Source organism: Lissotriton vulgaris, chromosome 5 (genome assembly GCF_964263255.1).
Source record: "Lissotriton vulgaris chromosome 5, aLisVul1.2, whole genome shotgun sequence".
NCBI classification, from domain to species: Eukaryota; Metazoa; Chordata; class Amphibia; order Caudata; family Salamandridae; genus Lissotriton; species Lissotriton vulgaris.
Genome location: NC_141693.1, coordinates 1,599,135,721 through 1,599,162,582, shown reverse-complemented (window position 1 = coordinate 1,599,162,582; position 26,862 = coordinate 1,599,135,721). Strand labels below are relative to the sequence as shown.

Below are 26,862 nucleotides of genomic sequence, written 5' to 3'. Positions count from 1 at the left end.
GAAAACCAAGGGAATAATAGTAATTTGCTAGCCAGCCAATAGAAAGGAATGCGTAAGCTCTACGCCCCTTTTAGGTTCTCTTATTTTTTTATTTATAAGGGATTTTGCAATCGCAGTGCAGGCGAAACCTAAAAAGGGAAGTAGGTTACAGAGTTTGATAACATGGGAACTTTAGTCTGATAAATACAAGAAGCACTCTTCATAATTTCAATTTTTTATTGCAAAAACGTCATAATATTGCATTTTTGACAGATAAAAATGCATGCTGATGGATTATCATTTCGGATCGTAATAACAAGTTATCAAATGTTCGGGCCAGGAATGCAAATAATGTGGCCATCCATACAATGGATTTATGGAGGTGCGGACATCTGCTCAGATGCTGCTGGTTACCATGTAGGTAGATTTTAAATCTCAAGATTTGCCAGTTCATGCTGATACAGTTGTAAAGAATTATTCGGGATAGTGGGAGGTGTACAAGAAGTCTGGGATCTCAAATTTGAAAAAGAATTAGGAAACCATTTAGGTAAACGCTCAGTGATTGTCAGAGGAGACGGGCAGTAAACGCCTGGCTGCAAAGGCGATAAATCATCCAACAGAATGAGTACCTGACTTTGTTATCAGTGCTACAGATGTACTTGAAATATATGTGAATACACAAAAGGCATCTTGTATGGAACTGAATAGCCTTTCTTAGGAGTGTTTACCGGAACAGATTTGTATTTTTTCTGGAGCTTCCTTAGAGGTGGCTGTAGGGCAAAAATTCATCTTAGACGAAAATTGATCTTTCTGAGGAAGAGAGAGTGAGCATAGGCAGTACTAGGAAGGATCCTTCCATTCCTCTAACTACTCCTTAAAATTCTTTGTTGGCTCACCTCTAGCCCACTTTATCTCTGGAATCAGTTAGTTTCCCACAGACGTTTACGTTTTAAAACCTTAGGAAATGGATACATTAGATTGCAGTGTTTGTTAATGTACATGCATAAGAAAACCAATAAATCACTACTGAACAAAAATAAAGACAAATTTGGAAATTGAGAAAGCTTAGATTATGGTCAGTCAAGAGACAGTACATGTATTTACCATGCCATCATTACCCACCAGGTCAACAAGTGGTGAAAGAACAGCTGAAAAATAAAAATAGCAAATAATAAATGAATATAACTTGCTCTTATAACTAGAGGGATTTATCAAACTCTATTGATGGAATATAACATTACTTTATTTAAATGTATGCTTCAATTCCGGTGCTCGTTAGAAAATGATAATTGCATGAATTGTCACTGCTGAGGCTCAAAAGTGGTTGCATGCTAAGGTTTCGCTATAAGAATTGGGGTCTAATTTAAAATTGAATCCCAAGCACCCAAGAAACTGAACTTTCCCAAGAGCACACCGTGTGTGAATACGTTGAGCATAACTAACTTCACCCCAGGTACCCAATCTACATCTTGCTGACAGCAAAGGACGCAAGCCATATCTTACAACAGAGACTAGCCAAGCCTGCCAGACTGCTCTCTGCCTAGAGTGGTTTAACACATTATCAGATTCCATCTTCCCTCCCTCAGTGGCACTGCTCTATCATCACTAACTGCTCTGTGCCCCCTTCTTCATCCAGTGCTGACATGCTTCGGGCAGTTCTATGGATCTGACAAATGCAAACACAAGAAGCAAAATTCTCTTCAAAGCTGTGGTCTCCATCATTTTGTATACCAAGATCATAGGGTACTTGCTGATTATTACTGTCAGGCAGGACTGAACGTGTTCTGCAATTCCATAGGTGCCCACTGGTCAAGTCGAACACAGAGCTCAGTTAAACCCAGCTGGATCCCAGAGACAATCTTGGCTGGCAGTTCGCTATATATAAACAAGGGAACTTGCGCCCATTTCGAGCCTGTTCTTCATTACATTTCATCACAACCTCATTTCAATGTTGGCACCTAATTATGTGAATCAGTACTTAAGCTAATCACTATTCTGGTGATCAGTTGCACTGATTGGACAGGATTAAGGGCTTCTTGGCTCACTGCCTTGACTAGCGGAAGTAGTTGGGGCAATCATGTGCCACAAGGTTCCAGGCTTGATCGAAGGCTTCCAACACCCCGGGGAGAAGTGGACCCTCCTCCACCCCTGAAAGGTTCTGCAGCAGTTGCTCCATGCTGGACATACCAATAATCACAGCGTCTCCACATTCTCCCTAGTGAGGAGAAAGAGACAGTTAGTATCAGATTACAACTCTGCCCTTGAATACTTATAATACACGCTACTTAGCCACTGCAGGGTGTCCTCTCTATTTTCTCCCTATCAAATGTACACACATGCTCCCTAGCAATGAATCCTCCTTATCTTCTGCAGTGCATAGGTTGGAAACATCAGGTGTGCAATCCCTCACCTTTACAATCTTAGATTCCTAGCATTGGACCCTATAACCTTCTTCCTTACCCCTTAAGTGCTAGGGCTCGGATCCTTCACAATGCAAAGTAGCCCAATCATTCCTTCCAGTGCATCTGCACAATACAATATGATTGCAGTGTGAAGGCAGAGATTCTTATTAAAGTACGATTAATCCTATTTATTCCACTACAGAGTGAAGGCTGCGGTCCTTTGCAAAGCACTCTCTGTACTCCGTTGGTGCGGATGACTGGGAAGGGGTCTTTAAATGTATCAGTAACTTTCCTTCTCCACTTCACAGCATATTATGGGGTCTCTGGCAATAGGTTGCAATGGATTGGCCTTTAAAAGGCACTAATTTTACTGCTTTCCAACATCACAATTAGGGCTTCCGGTTTTATGGTAATTATTTTTTTAACATTTCCGTCTCTATTTATCCATAATTATTTTAAGGGCAATTTTATCTGCATGTATCCATATTTATTTTGTGTTTTGCGTATAAATGAAGTTGTAAAACTGCACAGTTCCATATTTATTTAACTGATAGACATGCACTTATACTTTAATGTCTGTCGTGTTTTAGCTATTTAAACTGCCAAATATTACATAACAATACATCTATTGGTAAATATTAGCATTATACCATACATGTATGTTGACATATGCCGTTATTTAAAGAAATGTCATCTTATTTCGTAATTTCCCATGCTGTCCATCTGCACAACTTCTGGCCTATAATTTATGAAAGACAGCACAGAGAGTCACTAAAAGGAAGCAACACTTTCTGTATCTATCCACTTTTCAAAAACGAATGCAGACAGAAAACACACTGTTTTCTGAGTCTGTATTTATCTGTAAAAATCAATAAAAATGGAAAACAGGGAACCTTAATCACAATTTAGGTTTACCCACAGAGCACACACCTTTCAACAGGTGGGCATAGCAGGCAAATACTTCTTCGTAAGTCCCTTGAGTTCAGCAGGAGCAGTCCAGTCTTCAGTGCATCCTCTCATTGATGGGTCCAGGGAGCATCATGGCTGTTGTTCTGTTCACTCCAGAAGGGATGTGAGGACTGTGTGCCAGGAGTGACACTTTTTTGCCATCCCATCCCAGGAAGGCATGTAAAGTGGAGGCCTGTAGGAGGTGAGGACTCACTTTACATGCCTTCCTGGGGGGTTGACCAAAAACAATCCCAGCCTACCCTTTTCTCCCTGATTCCAAGATGGCTCAAGTCTTCTGCCCCCTGGATGAAGCTCTGCGCCTACCCCTAGGGTGTACCCAAAATAATGAGCCGGTCCTCCTGAGTGCAGGTTCTACAACAGGTTTTCCTCTCTGGAAGAGATGCCAGCTTGTACGAACAGTGAGTTTGCCTTACAACTTCTAATCCTCAACTCTCCTTTTTCCTTTGAATGACACTGGTCTTTCTTCCCATCCTCTGTATGCCCCTTCTCTTTCAGCACCGCCTCCTGTAAGTCACATGTGCATTTGCCTTATTTACTATTATTGTATCTCTACAAATTGCCCACATCTTATCTCAAAGATCACAACATCTCCTTTAAAAGTCATACACCCACACCCTAACAATAATTAATCCCCAGTCGCTCCTCTACTAATGCTACCAATCAATCTATGAACGCCTGTAGCCCCACAAAAGATCACACATAACTCCTATGAATTTAATCTACCCTATAGGAACATGAAGTAAATTCATGGCATGGTTTCTGTGAGAGCACAAGTAATCCCAATAACCAACAAAAAAAAGAAAAAAACTACTAAACCAAGGTTTCAGAGTCAATCACCCAGTACTTTATCAGTCCACAGCAATACACCACCCATCACCAACTAATTGGTCATGGAATAACGGAAGAGATCTGCCACAACCGCTGCCAAATGGTGGACTCTAGTCCACCAATGCGGGTCCCAACTACCTACATGCTATGACTGCTTTTGATATCTCACAATAGCAATCAGATATAGGATGATAGTAACAACATCCATCCCAGCAGATCTCTGATCTATTACTCACCCACCCCCCACCATTGCCTGCTCTTGACCACAATATACACCATACATATCATACTGCAAAATATAAGCTGAGTTACTAAGCAGGTCATCCTCATCATTCAGCTACAGTGTTTGTGTGAAGTTTCAAGTAATGATCTTTGCGCGCTCCTTGTCCCCTTTTGTGAATGAGCACACTCCATCCACCTTACTTCTCATAGCGTATGTGATGAGCTTCCTGAATGATTTTGCAGTGTATTTAATGGCATCTTTCACAATACCTCTTGAACCCTTCTTACGTACTGGAGTGCGTAGTATAACGTGTCCATTAATATATCCTCCTTAATCCACTTCATTTCTCATGGCGGGCATCCAAGCAATAAACTATTAATCCCCATTGGAATATTGTGGCTTGTAACAATCTACCCCTTTCACTTGCAGTTTAGAGACCTTTCCCTAGTGTTGCACCCCTGCATTGATCAGCAAAGAGTCTACAGGGAAGCACCATTCTCATCACATAGATTGTTATGGGTGGAGTCGCCAGCAAGACATGTTTCTTACCAGCCAGAGGTGGTTGACAGTCCCCAACAATACACAGACCTTACACCACTTGCTGATTAAGAATAAGTCCTCAAGCTTTTCGTAATAGATGTACTTTGCTCATAGCACTGTATAGAAAGTGATGATTCCCGGGTTGTTTTCAGCCGGGGTAACATAGTTACTTCACAATTTTGATGAAGAGGCATTGTCCTATGCGGATATCTATCTGACGGACAATGAATTACAGTAGAGACTGCTGTAATGCGAGAGAGAGCACACTAGCAGAGGTGAAACACCGAATTGTTGTAACCCTGGTACCGACCTTGGAGGCCATTAGGAAGGCAAGTATTCCGAATGCTAAAGCACTGCATCCACAATGGATTCAGTGGGCTACCTCTCTCACTGCCACAGATGTAGATTACAGATTTGATTCTACATTACAAACAAAAGCATTCCTGCAGTACGAACAAGAATATCCTTTACCTAGTGAAATATTGCCTCTAGATCGATATAATTAATCATTTATACCGATGGATCTGCCCAGCCGGCCGTAAATACGAAACGATTCAGAAAAGGGGGTGGTGATGAACAGAGTGTCTGAATTAAGCAGACCACTATTACCCAGTCCAAAGATCAGGGCTTGATCCATCACCGTTTTTTAGCTCACTGCACCATCCCAGCTCAGAACTTGGCTATATGCAAATTAGTCTGACCCTGGCCCAGTGCATCATGGGAAGAGGGCAGACCAAACTACCAAGCCAATTCTTATACTGGGAAGGAAACAAGCTACCGGGGACCGGTTTCTGGCATTTCAGCCGTCTTCGGCCCGGCTTGCTTGAATCCTGATGGTGCAATGAGCTAGGGACTCACATCTGAGTTTACCCTTCCACGCTTATGGTGGACAAAAATGATTCAGAAATGGGGAGGAGAGGGGGGGCTGAAATGCCAGAAACCGGTCCCCGGTAGCTTGTCTCCTTTCTGGTGAAGAATTGGCTTGGTAGTTTAGTCTGCCCTGTTCCCATGATGCACTGGGCCAGGGACAGACTGATTTGCATATATCCAGGTTCTGAGCTGGGATGGTGCAGTGAGATAAATAACGGTGATGGATCAAGCCCTGATCTTTGGATTGGGTAAGAGTGGTCTGCTTAATTCAGACACTCTGTTCATCACCAACCCCTTTTCTGAATCGTAAATACGAAACAGCAATATTCCACGGCATGCGTAATTGTAATGGGGCGCATGCAGGACAGAAAGTTTCTTCCTAGAAAAACACACACAGAGTCTAGGAAAATGTAGAGCGCAGCTGGCTGCACTATAAGCCCTGTACTGGCACTGCAAAATATGGATCATAAATTCCCCACACTCATGCTATTCATTTTACTGTGTCCAGTCCTATAACAAATATTTACATTATTGGAGCCAGAATGGATTTAGGGATTCAAAAGATTGCACACTAAAGCACAAGATGCTCTGGGAACAAGTGACAAAGCTGAAAGCAGGTCTACCACGGGCTCAGGTTATTCATACATTGAGTCATCAACATGTTGGCGTTCACGTTGAAGGGAATTCACTGATAGATGAGGCTGCCAAGGCAACAGTGCGCATGGCTGCAGTTGCTGCTAAAACTCGAATGAGAATAGGCAGAACAACTATGATAGCGGTCAATCCCACACGTAACAGCTAAGCCCTGCCGAAAGGGTTTCCACTCAAGTACTCCTACAAATTAGATGCGCAAAACATTCTGAATGCTCGAATTCCAGGAGTGGGGGATACAGTAATATAAAATATTGATCGCACATTGGGATTAATACTAGCTGCACATGAGGGTCTGGGTTCAGCACATGCAGGGATCTCTGCTAGTTTCACTACTACAGCAGCTCTATTGGTGGCCAGGTATAACTAAACAGACCAAGGACTTCGTCCTCAAATGTGACATCTGCCAGCAAATCAAGGGCTCTACCACATCACGTCCACCACAACACCTTTATTAATCTCAGACAAACCTCTTGCATGTATCTATTTGGATCACAGCAGCCTCTTACACTCTGACGGGGCTGACAAGTACCTCTTGGCGGCAGTAGATTCAAGTTCTAGATTAATGTGGATTTGGCCTCAGTGCCCGGCTGACGCTCTAACAGTTATAAAGGATTTGCGCGTCTTTATCAGGACATCCGCAATTGGCACACTACGCTCCGACCAAGGCCCAGCTTTTAGCTCTCGGGCTTACAAAGAAGCTGTGGGAAGTTTGGGTGTGGCCTTGCGGTACTCCTCTCTCTATCATCATGAGAGAAATGTGTTAGTCAAGAGGAACAACCGTGACTTAAAGCAGTCCTTAACAGCAAGGGTATAAGGCTCAGGTGGCAGTTGGGTCAATCACCTATATGGAGTCCAGGGGGCACTTAACAACAAGCCAAGAAAATCCCCAGGGGTCATACACCTTATGAGCTCCGGTTCAGGGTAAGAATGTGGGTACCCGACCTCGGTAGTGTCAGCACAGTGGTGGCTGACAATCCCATTTGACCTCAATGATCATTTGGATGTTTTACAGGAGCAAAAAGAATACATAGCTTTACAAAGCAACATCCAAGTAAAACGCACCGCCACTGGGGGAAGTGAAAACGGAAGCGCTTACTCATGCTCTACAGCCGTGGTACTCACAGAACGGCCAGCGGCCTGGCAGACCTTCATTGGCGGCCCGTGGACCTTGCCATGACGTTTTTACATTGCCAGTAAGGCGGACAGTAAACCCAGAAGATGACCGCAGCAGCACATGTAGCGAATACGTAATAAATACGTATTCACTACGTATGCTCTTGCAGCCATCTTCTGTTTTTACTGTCGGCCTCTGCGACTTCACACATGGCACAGTCGGAAAGCTTCCTAAAAGGCCCTTTAAAAGTCAGTTGTAAGCGTTTTCACAGCTGACTTTTAAAGGGCCTTTTGGGAAGCTTCCTGGTTTGTGTTGACAACGACGTCCTCATCTACTCCTCTTCTCCCGCAGCCTCTACTCCACACACGGAGATAGACACACGGAGATAGAGAGACACAGAGACACAGAGAAACAAACACACAGAGATACACACACACAGAGACAGAGAGACACACACAGAGACAGACAGACACACACACACACACACACAGAGGCACACACACAGTCAGAGACACACACACAGAGACACACACTCAGACAAAGACACACACATACAGACACACAGAGACCAAATGAGACACACAGAGAGACAGAGACACACACACACAGAGACACACACACGGAGACAAAGGTGCACACACGGAGCCAGACACACACACAGACATGCACACACAGAGACCCACACACAGTGACAGAGACACACACATAGAGACACACACACAGAGACAGACACACAGGCTTGTGTGTATGCTGGGTCTGGTGGCTCAGTGGACTAATGTGTCCACTGCAGGGGCCTGTGTTTGACCTCATGGTCAGTTTTTTTTCTCTAGCCCCGCACCTCACTGACCACGCCCCTTGGCCACAAACCACGCTGTAAATTTGGCCCCTGAGGGAAAGTTTGTGAGTACCCAGCCTTACAGGATGTGTGGGGTGTTGCGGAAGCAGAGCCTCCCATGCATGTGGTCTTTCAGCTACTCCTGACGCTGGGAATGGGCTCTCACCTGGTCTCGTGGTTCTACAAGGCTCTAAATGGGCTGGGTAAGAAACAATTGGTTTCCCTCCGAGCTTGCTGGCCGGGACTTGACTGATGCTGAGTGGGGGAGGGTGCTTGCATATCCACAGACAGTTTCTCTTAACACATATTTTAAATGCATACAATTCAATTACACTTATAGAATGTATCTTACACTTTATAGGATACAGACTATGGCGGGGTGCCTAGAAGTTGCCATTGCTATGCGGCACTGGATGCTGACTTTGGTCACATGACTTGGGGTTGCCTTGGGCTCACAAGGTTCTGAGGGAAGGCAATTTTGCGTCTTAAGACCCTGTCTAGGATGCTTGCTAATATGCCTGCAGTATGTTTATTGGGCCTTTTGCGCAGGCTGGGCCCCAGGAAAGTTGGGACAAGATTTGTGGACTTGGCCCTGGGTCTGGCCAAGCGACATGTGGCCATGGCCTGGAAATCACACAGGGGACCTAGTTTGGATACATGGGTGACTCCTGTCACACCCGGGGCATGGGCTGAGGAAAGGGTACTACAGAGGGAGAAAGCAAGTGGTGTTTGTCATCGACCTACTGAACCGCTGTGGAGGGAGGTGGTTGACGAATGGGAATCCACTGGGACCGCAGATGACTCTGGGGAAGAGCCAAGTCTTGGCTGCGATAAAGAGGCAAACCTTTTTAGGACTGAGGGTGCGCAGGTTCTCATGTGATCATAAGAAGATTGGATTGCCCTTCTCCGACCCCCACCCTCTCTTCCGCAACTGATGTTGGTTACACATTCTATGACAAGGCTAAGGCACATATGGACAGGGTTCCAGTTTGTAATTTAAATGTGTATTATTATATAAGCACTAAGAAGCGCCGAAGAAAAGCCCGTCTGCGCCCGTCCGCGACAGGACGTGGCTAGGGGCTATGGAGGAGTCTCTGGCCGATACTGATCAACCTAGGCGGGTCTACTCCTCGAAGTCCCTTCGGCACTTACGATATAGCCGGCTAACACCACATTGTAAGTTATCGTGTAATTATTATCCGGAAGGGCCATTTTCATGTAGGTTGTGCCGAACTCAATTCACAATAGAAAAACAAGACTCCCGGCCGGATTTTAGGAATCTTTCGGGTGTTAACACTCAGGGAGGAATTCTTTTAAATCTTTTGCTGTGCAATGTAAGATCTCTAGTCAAGCACTCCTTTGAGGTATGGGATCTTATCTCCACTTATAAACCTGACCTTTGTTTTGTAACGGAGACTTGGCTTAAACCACATTCTACTCCCGCTATCACACTTGGTATACCGGAGGGTTATAAAATTGTCAGGTTGGATCGACCAATAAAAACTGGTGGAGGGATTGCTATTGTTTTTAAACAAGAGATCTCCATATCGGTTATCGATCAACATTCTAATCCATCTTTTGAAATGTTGATTTTTAGGATTGGCTCCTCTCCCAAATATAGTAGGAAAGGTGCTTTAGTTTATCGGCCTCCAGGTCCTTTAAAAAATATGTCCAAGGAATTAGTGGAAGCACTGGCCCCTCATGTGTGCCACAATAAAGAATTCCTGTTACTTGGTGATTTTAATCTCCATAGTGAGGATAAGCTCAATAGTGAGACACAGTCTTTCCTCACGGACATTTCCTTTTTAGGATTACAACAATGTAATAGTGGACCAACGCATCAAGCAGGACATACTCTGGATATGATTATATCTAACTTTCCCGGTATAAAATGTAATGCTCCTAGCCAACATCCCTGGACCGACCATTTTGTGCTTGCGTTCTCCATGCAAATGAATGACCCACGTCCCACTCCCTGTATCCATATCCAACCTAAACGTAGACAGTGGCATAAAGTTAATGTCGTAATTTTGCACCTAAATACTCCTCATCTTTAATTGATGGCTCAGATGATATTGACATTGCCCTTTTGAATTGGGAGCATGCAGTTGATGCTGCAGTACAGCATATTGCCCCGTTAAAAACTTTTAAACCTAGACTTGCCAGAAAACAGGAGGTCTGGTATTCAGAGGAATTACGTAATCTTAAACGCCTGGCTAGAAAGTCGGAAAAAACATGGAGAAAATCTGCCAGGGAGGAAGATAAAAACCATTATAGAATCAACCTCAACATCTATCACAAAGCCTTAAGGCTAGCACGGAAAAACCATATTACTACTCAGCTAGATGCTGCTGGTAATGATTCTAAAGTTTTATATCAAATTGTCAACACGTTCATAAAACCAACAGCTTGTGAAAGTGCTGACATGGCTTCACAACCCCTGTGTGACAGTATTTCCTGTTTTTTCTCAGAGAAAATTGATGCTATTTATGATAAAATAAAAGCACTAGGTCCTGACTTAACTAGCCCAGACAGTTGGACCCCCATCCTGACAACTTCTACTAATACTTATGCCTTTAACGAATTCCCTGAAATATCACTGCTGGAAGTTCAGAAATTATTTTCTGATATTAAAAGCGGAAGCCCGGCAGACTTACTTCCAGCCAGACTTATGGGTCCGCTGGGGAGTTTACTAGGTCCTGATGTGCAGAGACTGGTAAACCTATCACTTGCATCTGGAGTGGTCCCATTGGCCTGGAAAAAAGCCCTAGTTAGACCTATTAGGAAGAATACATCTATTCCTTGGTCTAACATGTCCAACTTGAGGCCTATTTCCCTTCTACCTTTTTTAGGGAAAATCATCGAAAAGCACACCAATAAGCACCTATCTACCTACCTAGAACATTCTGGTAGTCTCGATCCCTCGCAGTCAGGTTTCAGACCTAAATTTAGTACTGAAACAGCTTTAATGTCGGTAACTGACGATCTACGGTTATACCAGGACAGAGGCTATTCTGTTGTCCTGGTGTTACTGGATCTATCGGCAGCGTTCGATACGATTTCCCACACCATCTTGATCGAACGACTGTCTGCGAGTGGAATCGGCGGAAGGGCACTGGACTGGATCAGAAGCTTTCTCTCCAATCGCACCCAATCTGTCACCATGGGTGACTTTAAATCGGAGGAAGTTAGCATTTCCAAGGGGGTTCCACAGGGCTCATGTCTGAGCCCAACGCTATTTAACACTTATGTGGCCCCCTTGGCAGATGTTACTAGAGCTTTTGGTTTCTGTCCAGTGTCCTACGCAGACGATACGCAACTGCTCTTCCCTTTTAAAACTCTCACCCCGGATATTTTACATTCTTTTTCCGATGGGATGAAGGCAGTTGCAAGGTGGATGTCATCCAACTTTTTACAATGCAATGTTGGAAAGACAGAGGTGATGCTCTTTGGTGAAGCCAGGATTCAATGGTCCCCTGAATGGTGGCCCTCTGAATTGGGGCCGGTCCCTGTGCCAAAAACAATGGTCAAGAACTTGGGTGTCAGACTTGAACCAGAGCTAACCATGAAGCAAAATGTTAACATCACTGTAGGAGCGTGCTTTCATGTGATTGGCCTCCTTCGTAAAATCTTCCCTTTCCTCCCTGATTCTCATAGGAAAACTCTGGTTCAGGCTCTGATCATTAGTCGGCTTGACTATTGTAACGGCCTTCTGGCAGGTGCAAACAAGGAGGTTTTGGACCGTTTGCAGGTGGTGCAAAACACGGCAGCTAGGCTGGTGTTAAATGCACCCCCTAGATCCCCCTCCAGACCGTTACTTCATGAGCTTCACTGGTTGCCAATACGTCAACGAGTGAAGTTTAAAACATGTTGTACTATACACAGGGGCCTCAACCAATTGGGACCTGAGTATTTGGCGAACAAATTTATTCCTTATGTTCCCATCCGTGCCCTTAGATCTAGTGACCAATTGCTATTAAATGTTCCCAAGATCACGAAAACCAGGTTGGGTGGAAGAGCATTATCTGTTGTGGGTCCCAAATTGTGGAACTCACTTCCGTTGTCACTAAGGCAATGTAATGACCACTGTCAATTTAGAAAACATTTAAAAACGTTTTTGTTTGGTTCATTTTAAAGTGTTCCTTGTTTACAGCACTTTTAACTATGCGCTCCCTTTTTCAGTTTTGCACCGGTCAGTTACAGCGCGGAGATACTCCCTTGGGAGTTTATTCATAGCGCTATATAAGCCCATAAATAAATAAATAAATAAATAAATAAATCTTATGGCATCAAGTCTTCCTGAAAGTGCAACCATAACCCCATCCCTTGTGGGTGTTGCTTGCTTCTGTCTGCACACTGTTGTTAATAATTGCAAACCCAGGTTACAGAGTCAGTGTTAATATTGTGCTGTATTGTTGTAATCTTGGAAATACAAATAAACTAATGTATTAATAATAGAGGGTCACACTAAACAAAGGTCAACGGTGCTTTGATGCAAGAACCTAAACATGAATATTTGTTTAGTGCGTTCACCTCCTCCTGCAGGAGCAAAAAAAAAAGCACTGGAAAGCGAATTACAAACCACAAAGGCAGCTGTAAGCAATGGACAGAATGCATTCCCAGGGAAGCTTTCTGAAGATTTCTTTAGCAAACTAGATAGCTACGCTGACTGATAGGCTTAGACGTAATGACATATCAGTCCCAAAAATGGAAAGGATAGATGGGCAAATGAAATATGAGGAAGTCATCAGATCCATCACAAAGAACATTATCAAAGGTATGTAACGTCTTTTAATGGTTATTAACTCCCAAAGTTATCCCTAAAAGAATAAGGATGGAGAACAGAGTCCCATTTTACCAAGAAAATACTGCAAAATCTCCCTTCCAAATTGATATTGAGCACAGGTTCCCATCTCTAGGCAATAATGCAGGTAAAACATGAAGAGAAGACCAAGTAATAGGATTACAAATAGACAGTGCAGGAAATCGACTCAGCGGAAGCGGAAGCTGAAGCTACAGCACAACCTCTCATGAAACGAGACCACAAACCTCCAAGTGGAGGATTCCCAGACATTTTGTAACAATGATTTACCAGCAAAGAAATCCAATGTCAAATGGTTTGCTTTTGAACAGCACAACCGATCCTAGGGCCCTGAAAAATGCAAACACATTTCTGAAAGTCGCTCATTCTATTGCTACAGAAATTCAAAGACACCCTGAGGTCTAAATTTGAAGCTTTGGATCCTCGTTCAAGGGATGAAATGGAGAAAACAAAGCTGGAAGAGAAGTGGTATGGGACACATGAAATTCAGACAATACTTTGGGTTAAAAATGGTGTTGTCACCTGGGGTGCTACTAAATCCTTTGGGGGAAAACCCTAAAAGGATGAATACAGACAAAGCATGACGCTCTTTCACCCTACAAGGTGAAGTAAATAGCCACTAAGAAAGTCACCATCCAAATAAAGACTTTAGATGGCAAAATACATTAGTTCAATGCAGTAGCTCTTAAAAATGCTGAAATCAAATTGAGATCCCTATCAGAGACATCAATAGGTATTGGGTTACACTTATTTTGTTAACCTTTAAAAAATGTATTTGTAACTGACGATTTAAATAAAGAGCCCTGCTCGGATGAACAAAAACAGCCAAATCCCTTAATCAACGATCAACCCTTTCTCAGCAAGGAAAATAGTAGCCTGCAACATTTGACCAGCCTGAGCCTGAAAGAATCGTCAGAATGTTTAGGACTCCAAGATACAAACGTAGACCATGTCCTAGAATACAGTATCCTGGTCCAGGGCCTACACGCCTTCATAAGAAAATCCATCATGTCTGGTGAGATAGCGCAGACTTTTCAAGTTGCAAGCTCATTAACGGAGAACCTTGAGATCCAGATAAAATAGCATCCTCTTTCCGGAGTCAAAGTATGTTCTCAAGGACGAGGAGGCCCAGAAGGGACTCAAACTTAAAAAAGGTCGTTCCTCAGAGGAGGAGCCCAATCAGGACGGAGTTTAAAATCATGTGCATCTTGTGAAAACGAATCTTACCAAGCCCCATCTGCTTCAGAGGGCAGAAATACACAATTTGGACTAAAGCTCCAATCTAAACAGACCGTTCCGTAGATGTTGACCTATTGGATTCTCCTTCGAGCCAAACCTCTGACAAAGCTTGTTGTCCTTTGTGGTGAAAAGATCCTCCCCTGGATAGTTTCACCCCTAAAATATATAATACAGTCAACCTTGGGATATATGTGCATGGCTCCTCGTTACTCCAAAAAGACAACTTAATCAGGAAGTTAGCAGTCTTGTTCTCTTATTCAACTAGACGAGTTGCTTCAGTTTGTATTTTTTATAGTCCTCTAGCAAAGTTCTAGTGGTTTCATGTGCTGGGGAAGAGAAACCCACTCATCTCTGCCTGTTGAGATACCTCATCACAGTGGTCTTCAACAGAGATGTTGTCTGTTAAAACTTGCACCAGCTTGGCCTGCAATTGCAGAAGATAAACCTTCAAGGCTATTTGATCACTCAGAATGCTGATGTGAAATTTCCTTCCTGAACACATTGAATGTTTTAGTCTGTTAATGAGCTTCCCACCCATGAAGAGAGGCATTAATTACTGTTCTTGCTTCCGGTCAAGAAATGGGAAACCACTCCGCACACTTCCACCATTGGAAATGCACTATCACCTTTGAACTGAGAAAGTTTGACTTTCAAATCCCCACAGAACAGATGCTATTGACAGTACAGAGCGAGTTGAAGGCTTGAGACACAATATATGGTGCCATGAAGCCCAAAAGGTGTACAAACGGTAAATGCAGATGGAAATTAAGTACTTTCGAATGGTTGGAAAGTGCCCTCAATGCGTAGTGAAGTATGCCTACTCCAACACCAATGATGTCTGCAACCTGTGTCTGTCACGGAGCACAAAGAGCAGGACTGAGCTGTGTTTAACTTGTTCAAAAACATGAAAACACTCTGAAGTAGACGGGATTGGAAACTAGCTCACACCAAGAAGATGGCAGCTGTGGCAGAGTTTTCTCAAGAAGAAGCCCACCGCGAGGGTGAAGTGGGAATCGATATCGCACCCGCTCTGGGGTACGTCATCGACAGCCTGCACTATGTCGGCTCCAATTAGTCCAGTGGGGGAGAAGTGTTACATGTGCAGGTTGAGTAAGCTACGCACCAGACTCTGGTACCTGCGTTAGGACCCAGAATGAAGACAACGCCAAGGGCAGTGAGTACAATTGACCTACCCAGATGGAAGGAAATCTTACATAATCCTCCCCCGCAATGCCACACTGTGCCACATCCCCCGTGCTCTGGTTGACATCGACAGAGCGCCACAATGCCAAGACAGGACAAGAAGGTTCTCAAGCCCAATCGGGAGAACAGGCCTAGCGACAAGGAGGGAGTAGACACCAGGCCCACATCGGTGCAGAAGAAACACTTGCACCCGGCTCAAACACAGGGAAAGCACTCAGAAGCAGGCAACACAATCACAAAAACTAGTCTTACAAGAGGAAGAAGGCAAGGTTTTTGAAGGTCTACACAAGTTCATTCAGGAAAAGCACCATAAGCAGTCATCCAAAAGATACGGTGAACAATTGGATCTGCCACCGCCACTACCTAAGAGAGTGACTACTGAACAAAAGGCCACAATCCCATTGCTTTCACATCAACCTCTAGCCCCGCACAAAAGAGCACCCACACCTACTCAGAAAGAGGAAAGAGGGGTTAGCCCTGAGCTTGAGGAGTATTACTCAAACTCTAAGAGAGATACCCACATCAGCTCAGACCCATGGGATGACTATGACGTGGTCTTTCCAGACAACGACATAGAGCCTCCAATCGCACCGAAAGCTTCTCCACTTGATGACACCTCTTCATACCATAGTGTCATACAAAGGGCTGCAAAATACCATAAACTACCCATGCAGACCAGAGAGGAGCAAACCGATTTCTTGGTGTAAACACTTTCAAATACTGAACGTACAGTGCAATATTTACAATGATACGTTCCATTTTAAATATATCCAAGGACATTTTAACACCTTGGCTGCTAGGGGGTTTTCCCCTCCGGTGCTGAAAATCCAGATCTGCATTGTTCATGACAAGGTCAACTCGTCATAAGCACAGGGCAGGTAAAACCCATGACGAGTTGACCTTGTCATGAGCACTGAAGAGTTAAAGATCCTGTCAAATCCATACATCTATCTATCTATTTATCTATAAACTCCCTATTTGTCGATACAGCTCATAAAAGAACTGCATTGCAAGGCATTTGGAAAGTTATTTGGGTTCAAACCAAAAGGGCAACAGCACATTTTGAACATTCCTTTTGATGGAGAACATCTTTGTGGCACAGAGGTTGACATGCAACTGGAAAAGATGAAGAAGGATTCAGAAACAGCCAAGTCAATGGGAGCCTTGCAGTCAACAATGCAAGAGCAACAGCCCTTTTGGCGCTACTAAGGGAGAGGGGCCTCAAAGAGTACCACACCAGAGACCCCAAGCTACTAATAGCAATACCACCAGCAATTAGGAAGAGGCTATTACCGAGGTGGTTATAAATCATGAGGTTGAGGTAGAGGAACGCCCACAAAAGGATCCTATCCCACCAAAAGTGACTTCACAACCATTTCCCCTGACCACACATCATCTGTAGGGTTAAGGCTACAACACTTCCATCAATTGTTGCCAGAAAGTGATTTCAGACAAATGTGTTTTAGACATCATCACTCAGGAATATTGTCTGGAGCCCAAACAACCCTTAAATATCCCACCAAGAGAACACATCCTAAATCCACAGCATCTACACCTGCTGAAGGAAAAAGTAAAAGCATTATTACAAAAAGGGGCATAGACACTGTCCCATGCAAAGATCAAGGACAAAGAGTAAACTCCAAAAAGATGGCATGCTCTGTCCTATGCTGGACTTACACCAACTCAATAAATACATCATATCCGAACACCTTCACATGGTGACACGTCGGGACGTGATACCACTACAAGACGACAACTTCATGGCTCATTATATTTAAAGGATGCATACTTTCATACCCCAATCCATCTGGCACAACGCCAATGCCTCCAGTTTGTGGTAAGTGAACGTCACCAGCAGTTCAAAATATTACCATTCGGTGTAACAACAGCCCCAAGTGTGTTCACCAAATGCTTAGCAGTAATAGCTGCAAATCTAAGAAGGTAAAACACACATGTCTTCCCATATCTGGATGATTGACTGCCTTTGACACGGTCGACCATCAGATCTTGGTCGACCGTGTCAGTAGTGCCGGGCTCCATGGCCTTTCTCTGGGATGAATTTCCTCCTTTTCAGTAACCGCTTCCAATCGGTTCGCCTGGCTGGTTTCAGGGCGGAACAAACTAAATTGATGTGCGGAGTCCCACAGGGCTCTGCTCTGTCACCACTTCTTTTTAATCTGTACATCCTCCCCTAGATTACTTCCTTGCGCAAGAGGAAGGTTGTGGTGCTCAACTATGCTGATGACCTTCAGCTGATCTTTAACATCGATCCATCCACCTCATCGATCTCCAATTTTCAATCTTTAATGCTTTTCATTAGTGACTGGATGAACGCCAACCAACTGAAATTAAATCCAGACAAAACAGAGCTGATTCTTACGGGCAGTGTGGCCAACCTGTGGAATTCGAACTTCTGGCCCACCTCATTAGGGAGTGCCCCCACCCCAGCACTGTCAGTAAAAAGCTTGGGGATCTTGATCAGCTGTGATCTTACCATGAAGGCTCAGGTCAGCTCGGTGGTCTCAGCATGCTTTTATCATCTGCGTAAAATTAGGAAAATCAGCAGGTTCCTTTCCACAGAAGCCTTGACCCAGGTGGTCCTTGCACTGGTCATATTGCGTATTGATTACGCCAACTCCCTTTATGTGGGCATTCCTGCAGATCAAGCACTCCGCCTGCAACGTGCTCAGAATCAGGCGGCCAGACTCATATTTGGACAGCCTAAACATTTTCATGTGAAGCCCTTACTGAAAAGTCTACATTGGCTTCCTATTCTCCAACGGTGCTTGTTTAAACTGGGCTGCACCATTCATAAAGCCCTGTCAGGACGCGGCCCCGCCTTCATTGCCCTAAACATCCAGCGGTACCTTCCATCTTGCAATCTAAGCTCCTCTAATAAAAATCTTCTGGTGTCCCATGCCTTTAAACAGAAGAAACACGGCGGCCTCAGATACACAACTTTGGCCCCCCAATTTTGGAACACTCTTCCCTCTAACCTGCGCATGATGGACTCGTATACCCAATTCAGGAAACTACTAATAACCTGGCTTTTCTCCCACGCATATGACTGATACCTACTCTCTGTTCAGCATGACGTTCGGTCCTGTCCATAGCGCCAAGAAACCGTTTGGTGAACGTGCGCTCAAGAAATACAGTTTAACATAACATTGACTGATCAAGAGTTTCAGCAAACAGATGTCTACAGGGCACTCAAACAACTAACTCTTACACAGATTGAGATTCATGATAAACGCCAACAAAATGTAATCTACAACCGCTCTAGATACAACCATACATTGGAGCCATCCTCAATTCGATCACAGCAAAAGATCCCCAGAGAGTTCTTACTCACCAGAACCAACTGCCTCTTTTCAGCCACATCATTGGCAATCAGTCAAAATGGAGATGCGCCTTCTAGGTATGATGGCTTCTTGCATTGCGATAGTTCCACTGCAAGACTACATATGTGACCCATACAAGAGTGTTTAGCATCACAATGGTCCTATGGGGGGAAGGGGGAAGACGCAACATGGATGATCTAGAGTTGATTTCACCCAAGGTCCATCATGCGTTATAATGGAGGAATACAAAAAACATACAAAAAAGAAGAGGCTTCAAGGACCCAATCCTGTAGATGACAATCACAACCAATGCATTACTCATGGTTTGGGGGGCTCACATGATGGGCACTGTGGTACAGTGACAGTGGTTGGCACAACAGACATTTCACATTAATGTTCTGGAAGTACTAGCCATACAAATGGCTCTCAAAGCATTCCTACCCAACATAACCGCAAAGAATATTCCTCTACGCATGGACAACAAAGAGGGACCCATTCATAGCAGTAATCCCAACTAGCATAAGTCATATGGAAATAGGCCATCAGCCACAAGATACACCTCCTGCCACAAGACATACTGGGGGTGGACAACTCACTAGCAGACCCTCTAAGCAGGATGCCAACAACAAGTTCAAGAGTGGGAAGTCCACACTCAAATCCTTCAAACATACTTCCAATGGTGGGGACTACAATAACAGATCTCTTAGTCACTGAAGAAAACGCACAATGCCAAAAACTTCACATTCGGGCATCCACATCTACAATCCAGGGGCAATGATCTATGGATGAACTGGTCCGGAATATTTGCATATGCTTTTCCAGCTCTCCCATGCATTCCTTAAGTGGTAAGGAACCTTAGGCAAACATCCCTAAAGATGATACTCATAGCTCCAACATGGGCACACCAACCTTGGTACATAAAACTATTGGAGCAATCCCTAGTACATCACAAGAAGATTCCCAACATTCTAGATCTTCTCACTCACAATGGGGGCAGATTCAGGCACCCCAATGTTCAACAACTCAATCTTTCTCCTGAGATCGCAGAATTTGGGTACGTACAATTACCTCCAGAACCTATGAATATACTAAAAAAAGCCAAAAGACAAACCACAAGAGCATGTTATGCAGCAAAATGGAAACGCTTTGTTCACTAATGTGCCACATACAACATTAACCCTTCATCACCATCTGAACAACAACTATTATGCTATTTGTTACATCTTCAAAAGTCACCCTTAGCATACATGTCATCAAGACTGCATGTAGCAGACATCGCTGCATACCTACAAAACAGGAATCATCTGTCGCTTTTTAGCATACCTGTCATAAAAGCATTCATGGAGAGGCTCAAAAGTGTCATTTCACCAGGTACACCTCCGGTACCAACATTGAACATTCTGTTAACACTATTAATGTCTACACCATTTGAACTCATACACAAATGCAAAGCACATTTTTCAATATGGAAAGTGACTTTCCTTGTTCAATTACATCCCTAAGAAGACTAAGTGAAATACATACACTACCAATTCAGGAACCTTATTTCGAAGTGTTCCAAGACATGGTTCGACAGCGCACAAACCCAAAGTTTCTACCAAAGGTTTATCACCTTTCCACTTTTTTTTTAAAACACAATTTATTAATTTTATATAACAATAGACCAAACAAGTCTGTGAAACATACTTTTCAAAATGCTGATTGGTACATTCCTCCATGTTTTTGGTCTGAAATTATACCATGTGTGTAACATAACATGGGTCATATGCACAGACAGTACAGTAGTTACAGGGTTCTACAATCCCAACTATAGTATGCGATTAAGATAAAATATTGCCTATAATGTAACACTATGTTTAAAGTTATGGATGTTATGGCCTCTAATAAGGCTCCAAGGGTTCGCAATGGAACTCGCCAAGCCGTCTCGGTGCCCAGTCGCGCCTGGGCACCGAGACGGCTTGGCGAGTTCCATTGCGAACCCTTGGCCATCACGCTCCGTGGCCGGGTTCGTATTGACGACTCCTCGGTACTACAGCGGGCTCTGCTTCCTTGAACATTGGCAACTGGCTACGCGCTCCCAGCCTTGCTCCCTTAACTATTGCGCCTCCCTCGGATCCAAAAACCGTGAGGCTGCCCGTAGGCATCAAACGCCTTATCCCCTAATTCCTCAGCTCTCCAGTCCACTACTTGCACTGTGGCTCTACTATTCCTGGCTAATTGCTAGCTGACATGCTGTAAGGCTCCACATAGGCAACACACGCCTTATCCCGTAATTCTCAGCCCTCCAGTCCACTAATCACATTGTGGCTCAACCATTCTTGGCTAATTGCCGGCTGACACACTTTGAGGCGCAATACGCCTCACCTCACTGCCAGCCTTCCTGTATCCTACCTCCCATTCACCGCAATTGGAAAACCGACTACTCTTGATTTTGGAAGTGGCCCCTTCTATTGATCTAGGCCTTTTAATTTCAGGCAGACACTGAATGTCCTGATGATGATCCACTATTTTTAACTGGATCGAAACGCCGTCGACAAAATATGTGGTTTAAATACTAGTTCGCTATCATGTGCCTAAAATTCATGTGTTTTTCACATATGTGAAGCAAACAGACTGTAAAAAAACCTTTTTGCTCCTGTTCCTTCAAAATGCCTGAAAATCCCTAGTTGAATGTACCTTGTATTGTATGTCTAGTAGTGTGCTGATACAGGACTGTGTCCCACTACTCTATTTGTCGTTCAGTTTAATCGGTCTTATTCAGTTATCAAATACATTTTGATGTCCGTCTGGACTTCCTGTTCATTATAGTGCATATTGTAGCCTATAATTATTGAAATTGTTATTGCCTCCTTGTCAAGGACCTTTGTTCTTTACTCAAGTATTTATCCAATAAGGCGCATACCTGTCCTTCTCCCTTGCGCGGGTGCCGTTCTGGTAGCCTAGCCCCAACGCAGGCACCGTTTCATCATGGTGCAAAGGGTCCCTGTGTTGTAGGCAGAATTGTTTTTGTGCAGGAAGGGGCACCTGCATAATCCACACAGAAAGAGAAAAAAAAAGAGGAGAAAAAGATATTTCTCCTTGTTACGTCGCCCCTGGTGAGGTGTATCTTACTGGCGCATTCCCAGATTTGCAAGGTCTTGTAAATCTGGGAATGCATCAAAAACAAAGTAAATTGCGTGGGAACACCCATGAAACACCTACCCAGGACAGAGCATGGCATTGCATTGCGTTATCCATACTTTTGAAGACAAGCACAGTGGCTTTGCGTGCCTTCAAAAATATGTCTTGTGTCGTTGCGTAGTGCAAGAGTGACACAAACTGGGTCATAAATCTGGCCCATAGGGTATACAGAGAAGTAGACAAGTTATAAACAGACAAAAGGGAAGTGGACAGGAACGACAGATGCAAGATAAAGAGGATACACAGAAAGAGGTGAGAGTAAAACGTAAGAGATAGGTGAGATATTTAACTTTAGCTGAGAAAGATGTCAGAGATGTTAAAGAGGCAGTTGGGAAGCAGATGGCTAATGGGGGAGGCAGGTGAAAAGGGATAGATGCAGGAGGGAGACTGGTGAAACAAAGTCCAATGATACAGACAAGCATTTACAATGCAATGGTTTCGCCTTTTGAAAAGTTTGAGCTATTGGCATTGTAAATGACAAAATTTTTATTTATGTGTTTGTTTTGAAAATAAATAAATAAATGGCATTGTCATTTACAATGCCAATCGCTTCAGAAAGCTTAAAAAAAGGCAAGAGTGAACGTCGTGCAGGGCCAAAACACAATTATGCTCAACAAACTCCTAAATAATTTGTTGCATGCAAATAATAATAGGAAAACTAAAACCGAATCATGCTGCACACTTACTAAAAAAAAAAATCTATATTGGCATTATTAAAACACTAGTTCGATTTCTGAACTCTAAAAATTATACATAAACGCAATAACATCAATGCACCAAAACCTATAAATAAGGCACATAAATCATGCCATGTCTTCTACTATAAAGGTCTATGTTTGGGGTAAGAAACTCAAAGTATACATTATACCAAGGGATAAATATTCATCTAGGGCACTTACTACAAATTTTAGGTAAAATCAAGGGGCATATTGTGCAATGTGGCGTAATTGCATAACTTCGGAAAATTCATAACAGGTGCAACATGAGTTTATAAAAAGTATGTCAGATTATGCCAGCAGAACAAAAATGTTATCTCGGCCTTCTACAAAGCGGCCAGTGCACTCACTGTCACTCTGCACTCACTCTGCACTCAGTCTGCACTCACTGTCAGTCTGCACTCACTGTCAGTCTGCATTCACTGTCAGTCTGCACTCACTCTGCACTCACTGTCAGTCTGCACTCACTGTCAGTCTGCACTCACTCTGCACTCACTGTCAGTCTGCACTCAGTCTGCACTCACTGTCAGTCTGCACTCACTGTCAGTCTGCACTCACTCTGCACTCACTCTGCACTCACTCTGCACTCGCTGTCAGTCTGCACTCGCTGTCAGTCTGCACTCACTGTCAGTCTGCACTCACTGTCAGTCTGCACTCACTGTCAGTCTGCACTCACTGTCTCTGCACTCACTCTGCACTCACTGTCAGTCTGCACTCACTCTGCACTCACTGTCAGTCTGCACTCAGTCTGCACTCACTGTCAGTCTGCACTCAGTCTGCACTCACTGTCAGTCTGCACTCACTGTCTCTGCACTCACTGTCTCTGCACTCACTCTGCACTCACTGTCAGTCTGCACTCACTCTGCACTCACTGTCAGTCTGCACTCAGTCTGCACTCACTGTCAGTCTGCACTCAGTCTGCACTCACTGTCAGTCTGCCCTCACTGTCTCTGCACTCAGTCTGCCCTCACTGTCTCTGCACTCAGTCTGCCCTTACTGTCTCTGCACTCAGTCTGCCCTCACTATCTCTGCAGTCAGTCTGCACTCACAGTCAGTCTGCACTCACAGTCAGTCTGCACTCACAGTCAGTCTGCACTCACAGTCAGCCTGCACTCACAGTCAGCCTGCACTCACAGTCAGCCTGCACTCACTGTCAGTCTGCACTCACTGTCAGTCTGCACTCACTGTCAGTCTGCACTCACTGTCAGTCTGCACTCACTCTGCACTTACTATGCACTCACTGTCAGTCTGCACTCACTGTCAGTCTGCACTCACTGTCAGTCTGCACCCACTCTGCACCCACTCTGCACCCACTCTGCACCCACTCTGCACTCAGCAGTAAAGTAGAACTTCATTAATGTGATAAAAAAGGTGTTCGTGCTTAGGACCATAATGGAAAATCTGCTGTACTTTTAAACTAACTATGACAGCTCTTCCTAGCATAATTGCTGCACTTTTACAGGGGCGGTGCCAGCTTGTTTCAAATTTGTTTCCATTTCTGTTTGCATTTCCAACAGCATATAGCAAGTGGCAATGGGTCTGCCCATTTCCACCACGGTCCCTCTTGCACTGTGAGTGCAAGCATGGGTACATGTACACGCCTAATAAGTACACTTCTGATTCAGGATGGATACTTAGCCAATTATGTTTTTTTCCATTTCCTTCATGTTTCTGTGATTCGAAGTCAATTGTACTTTTGCTATGCATCAATTCAAATAATTTTCCGGTGATGTGCATTAAAACTAAAAACCTGTAGGTAAGTATGCCTGCTACGAAGCACTCGCACGGTTTTATTAATTTTTTTCATTTTATTGCATGCATCTTGCCACCATGTTCACGGAGTAGCAAGCTTTTTATTTTTTTCTACTTATTTTCGTGAAATATGCTTGCAACAGAGAAATACAAGTTAACCATCACACCAGATTGCCAAGGCTGGACTTGTTGCTTTAAAAATGCTCGGAAGGTTTTAGTTTTTCTCGGTTGAGAATGATTCAAGTAACGGGGGCTTTTTTTCGCCAGTTGTTCAGCAGCTAATAGAGCTGTAATGCAGATGTACCCACTCCCTTTCATAATCTGTGGTTACCTATGCATAATGGTCCATCTCCAGTGTATTGTATCATTCCTCTAGCGAGCTTCGAAAAGCAGACAATTATAGGTTTCTTTTTGTGATGAAACTGGAGTCTGCTTAGTGAAGCATCCGTAGGCCTTTAACGACACCCTCGAGAGGAGAACTACAAAAGCATTTGAGCTATAACCCAAATAAGCATGAAATGATTATTCGTGTTAATACCAAGAAGAGCACCCGGTCATCGACATATGTTAGGAAACACCCTGATTCTATGGCAGGACCGGAGGCTCAGATTATGCTTTTCTTTCTCCGCTATTTATTAAAACACAAAACGCATAGCAGCCCAGAAAAGCTCTTACTGTATTGGAACATCATCATCGGTTACAATAAAGGAAGAAAAAAACATCAAAATAAGCCACATAGTGCAAATGTCTCAGACTTTCACTTCAAGTCCCAGCACTCCAACTTGTAAGATCCGAGGGTAGTCCTTTCACAGTGTCCATTATCCTTATATAAGCAGACACCTCATTCCATTCTTCCTCTTTCTTCGCTGCTCCCGCAGCCAGTTAAGTGTTTTCTCTTTGCTCTTGGTTATTGTGGTTACCTCACTTTGGGGTTTTTCTTGATTGTGTTTCGGGATCTGTGTAAGCATTGTGGCTGTTTTTCTTCACAGAGTTCCGATAGTGTCGCGGGGGCGGGTTTTCCGCCCCTTACGCGACCTTGTCCCGTTGTGGTTCCGCGGCGTGTATCAGCCGCTAGAGGGCACTGCAGCGTCTCGTTGGTCTTCGCGCGGTTTTCTCTTCAGAGGAGCCGCGCTGAGGAACCCGACGGACGCGGAGCCTTGCCCTCGTGCCCCCTCAGTGACGCTCGGTGTTGCCGGGTCTGTAGCCCCATCTCAGTGACTCCGTCACTTTTACGCCCTGTTGAGGGTCTGTATTGCGGATCACCGCGTTGCTGCCGGTTTGTGCACTCTTTAGCCCCTGGTGTGGTAGCGCACTGTGGGGGGGGGGGGGGGCAGGCCTGGTCCCTTGTGGTGGGTCGGCGCGCTGTATTGGGTCTGAGTGCGCCCCGACTGCGGTCAGTTCCTGCCGCCCAAAAACTGTACGGCCCTCCGGGCTGTTGGAATTCCTTGTACCCCCTGGAGTCTGGGGCTGTATTGTGGTGACCGTTGAGGCTGAGTTTGGTGTGGTCGCCTGTCTCAGTAGCTCCCATCATGGAGGATGAGTACTATGAGGAGCCCCATTCCTACTTGAACGACGAGGAGTTCCATTAGGCGGTGGATAGTTCCATCTATAGGTGCGTGACGGAGGTAGTCGGCCCTATGGAGGGCCGCCTTTCAGCTCGTATTGTCGAGGAGTGCGCCAAGTTGGCGCGTGCTGACCTTCCAGGTCCTTCGGGGGAGGGTCCTCCAGCATCGAAGAAGCCTTGCAGGGAAGGGCCGTCGGAGCGTGCCCATGAGGTGGACAAGGGCGCCTTTGAGCGTCTTCGGGACGCTTTCTTAGCAAAGGCGACCGCGCCCCCCACGGAGCAGCCCGCCGTCCCGGTCCCGGTGACGCCTTCGGAGGTTGCACCTTCTTCCCCGGATAGGGATTCCCCGGATACTGACGACTAGTCGGAGCGGTCCTGGCGGCCTTCGAGCTCGGCGACGGAGTTGCCTCGGGACAGCTCCGGCATGTTAGACCCGGATGAAATTATTCATCAGCGGTCTGCGGCTTGGGCCCCGGGCGACATGGTGGCCAAGTTCGTGGCAAGCAGGCTACGCAAACCTCTGGAGAAGGAGGCCAGAGGGTGTCTGAGGGGGGGAATGCCCTAGACCTTCGTTGGAGGGCAAGGTTGCCATGACTCCGGACCTGGATGGAAAGATGGCGACGTTCCTGGC

General features: G+C 44.7%; 1 protein-coding gene across 1 annotated transcript in view; it reads right to left on the bottom strand.

The window, feature by feature from the left end:
- Window positions 1–202: 202 nt before the first annotated feature.
- Window positions 203–26,862, bottom strand: part of LOC147716780 (aflatoxin B1 aldehyde reductase member 2-like) — a 387,565-nt gene continuing 360,905 nt past the window's right edge. The window contains exon 7 of the mRNA XM_086923731.1: window positions 203–2,194. Within this exon, the coding sequence (XP_086779857.1) occupies window positions 2,033–2,194 (162 nt within the window). The 3' untranslated portion in view covers window positions 203–2,032. The remainder of the gene's footprint in view (window positions 2,195–26,862) is intronic.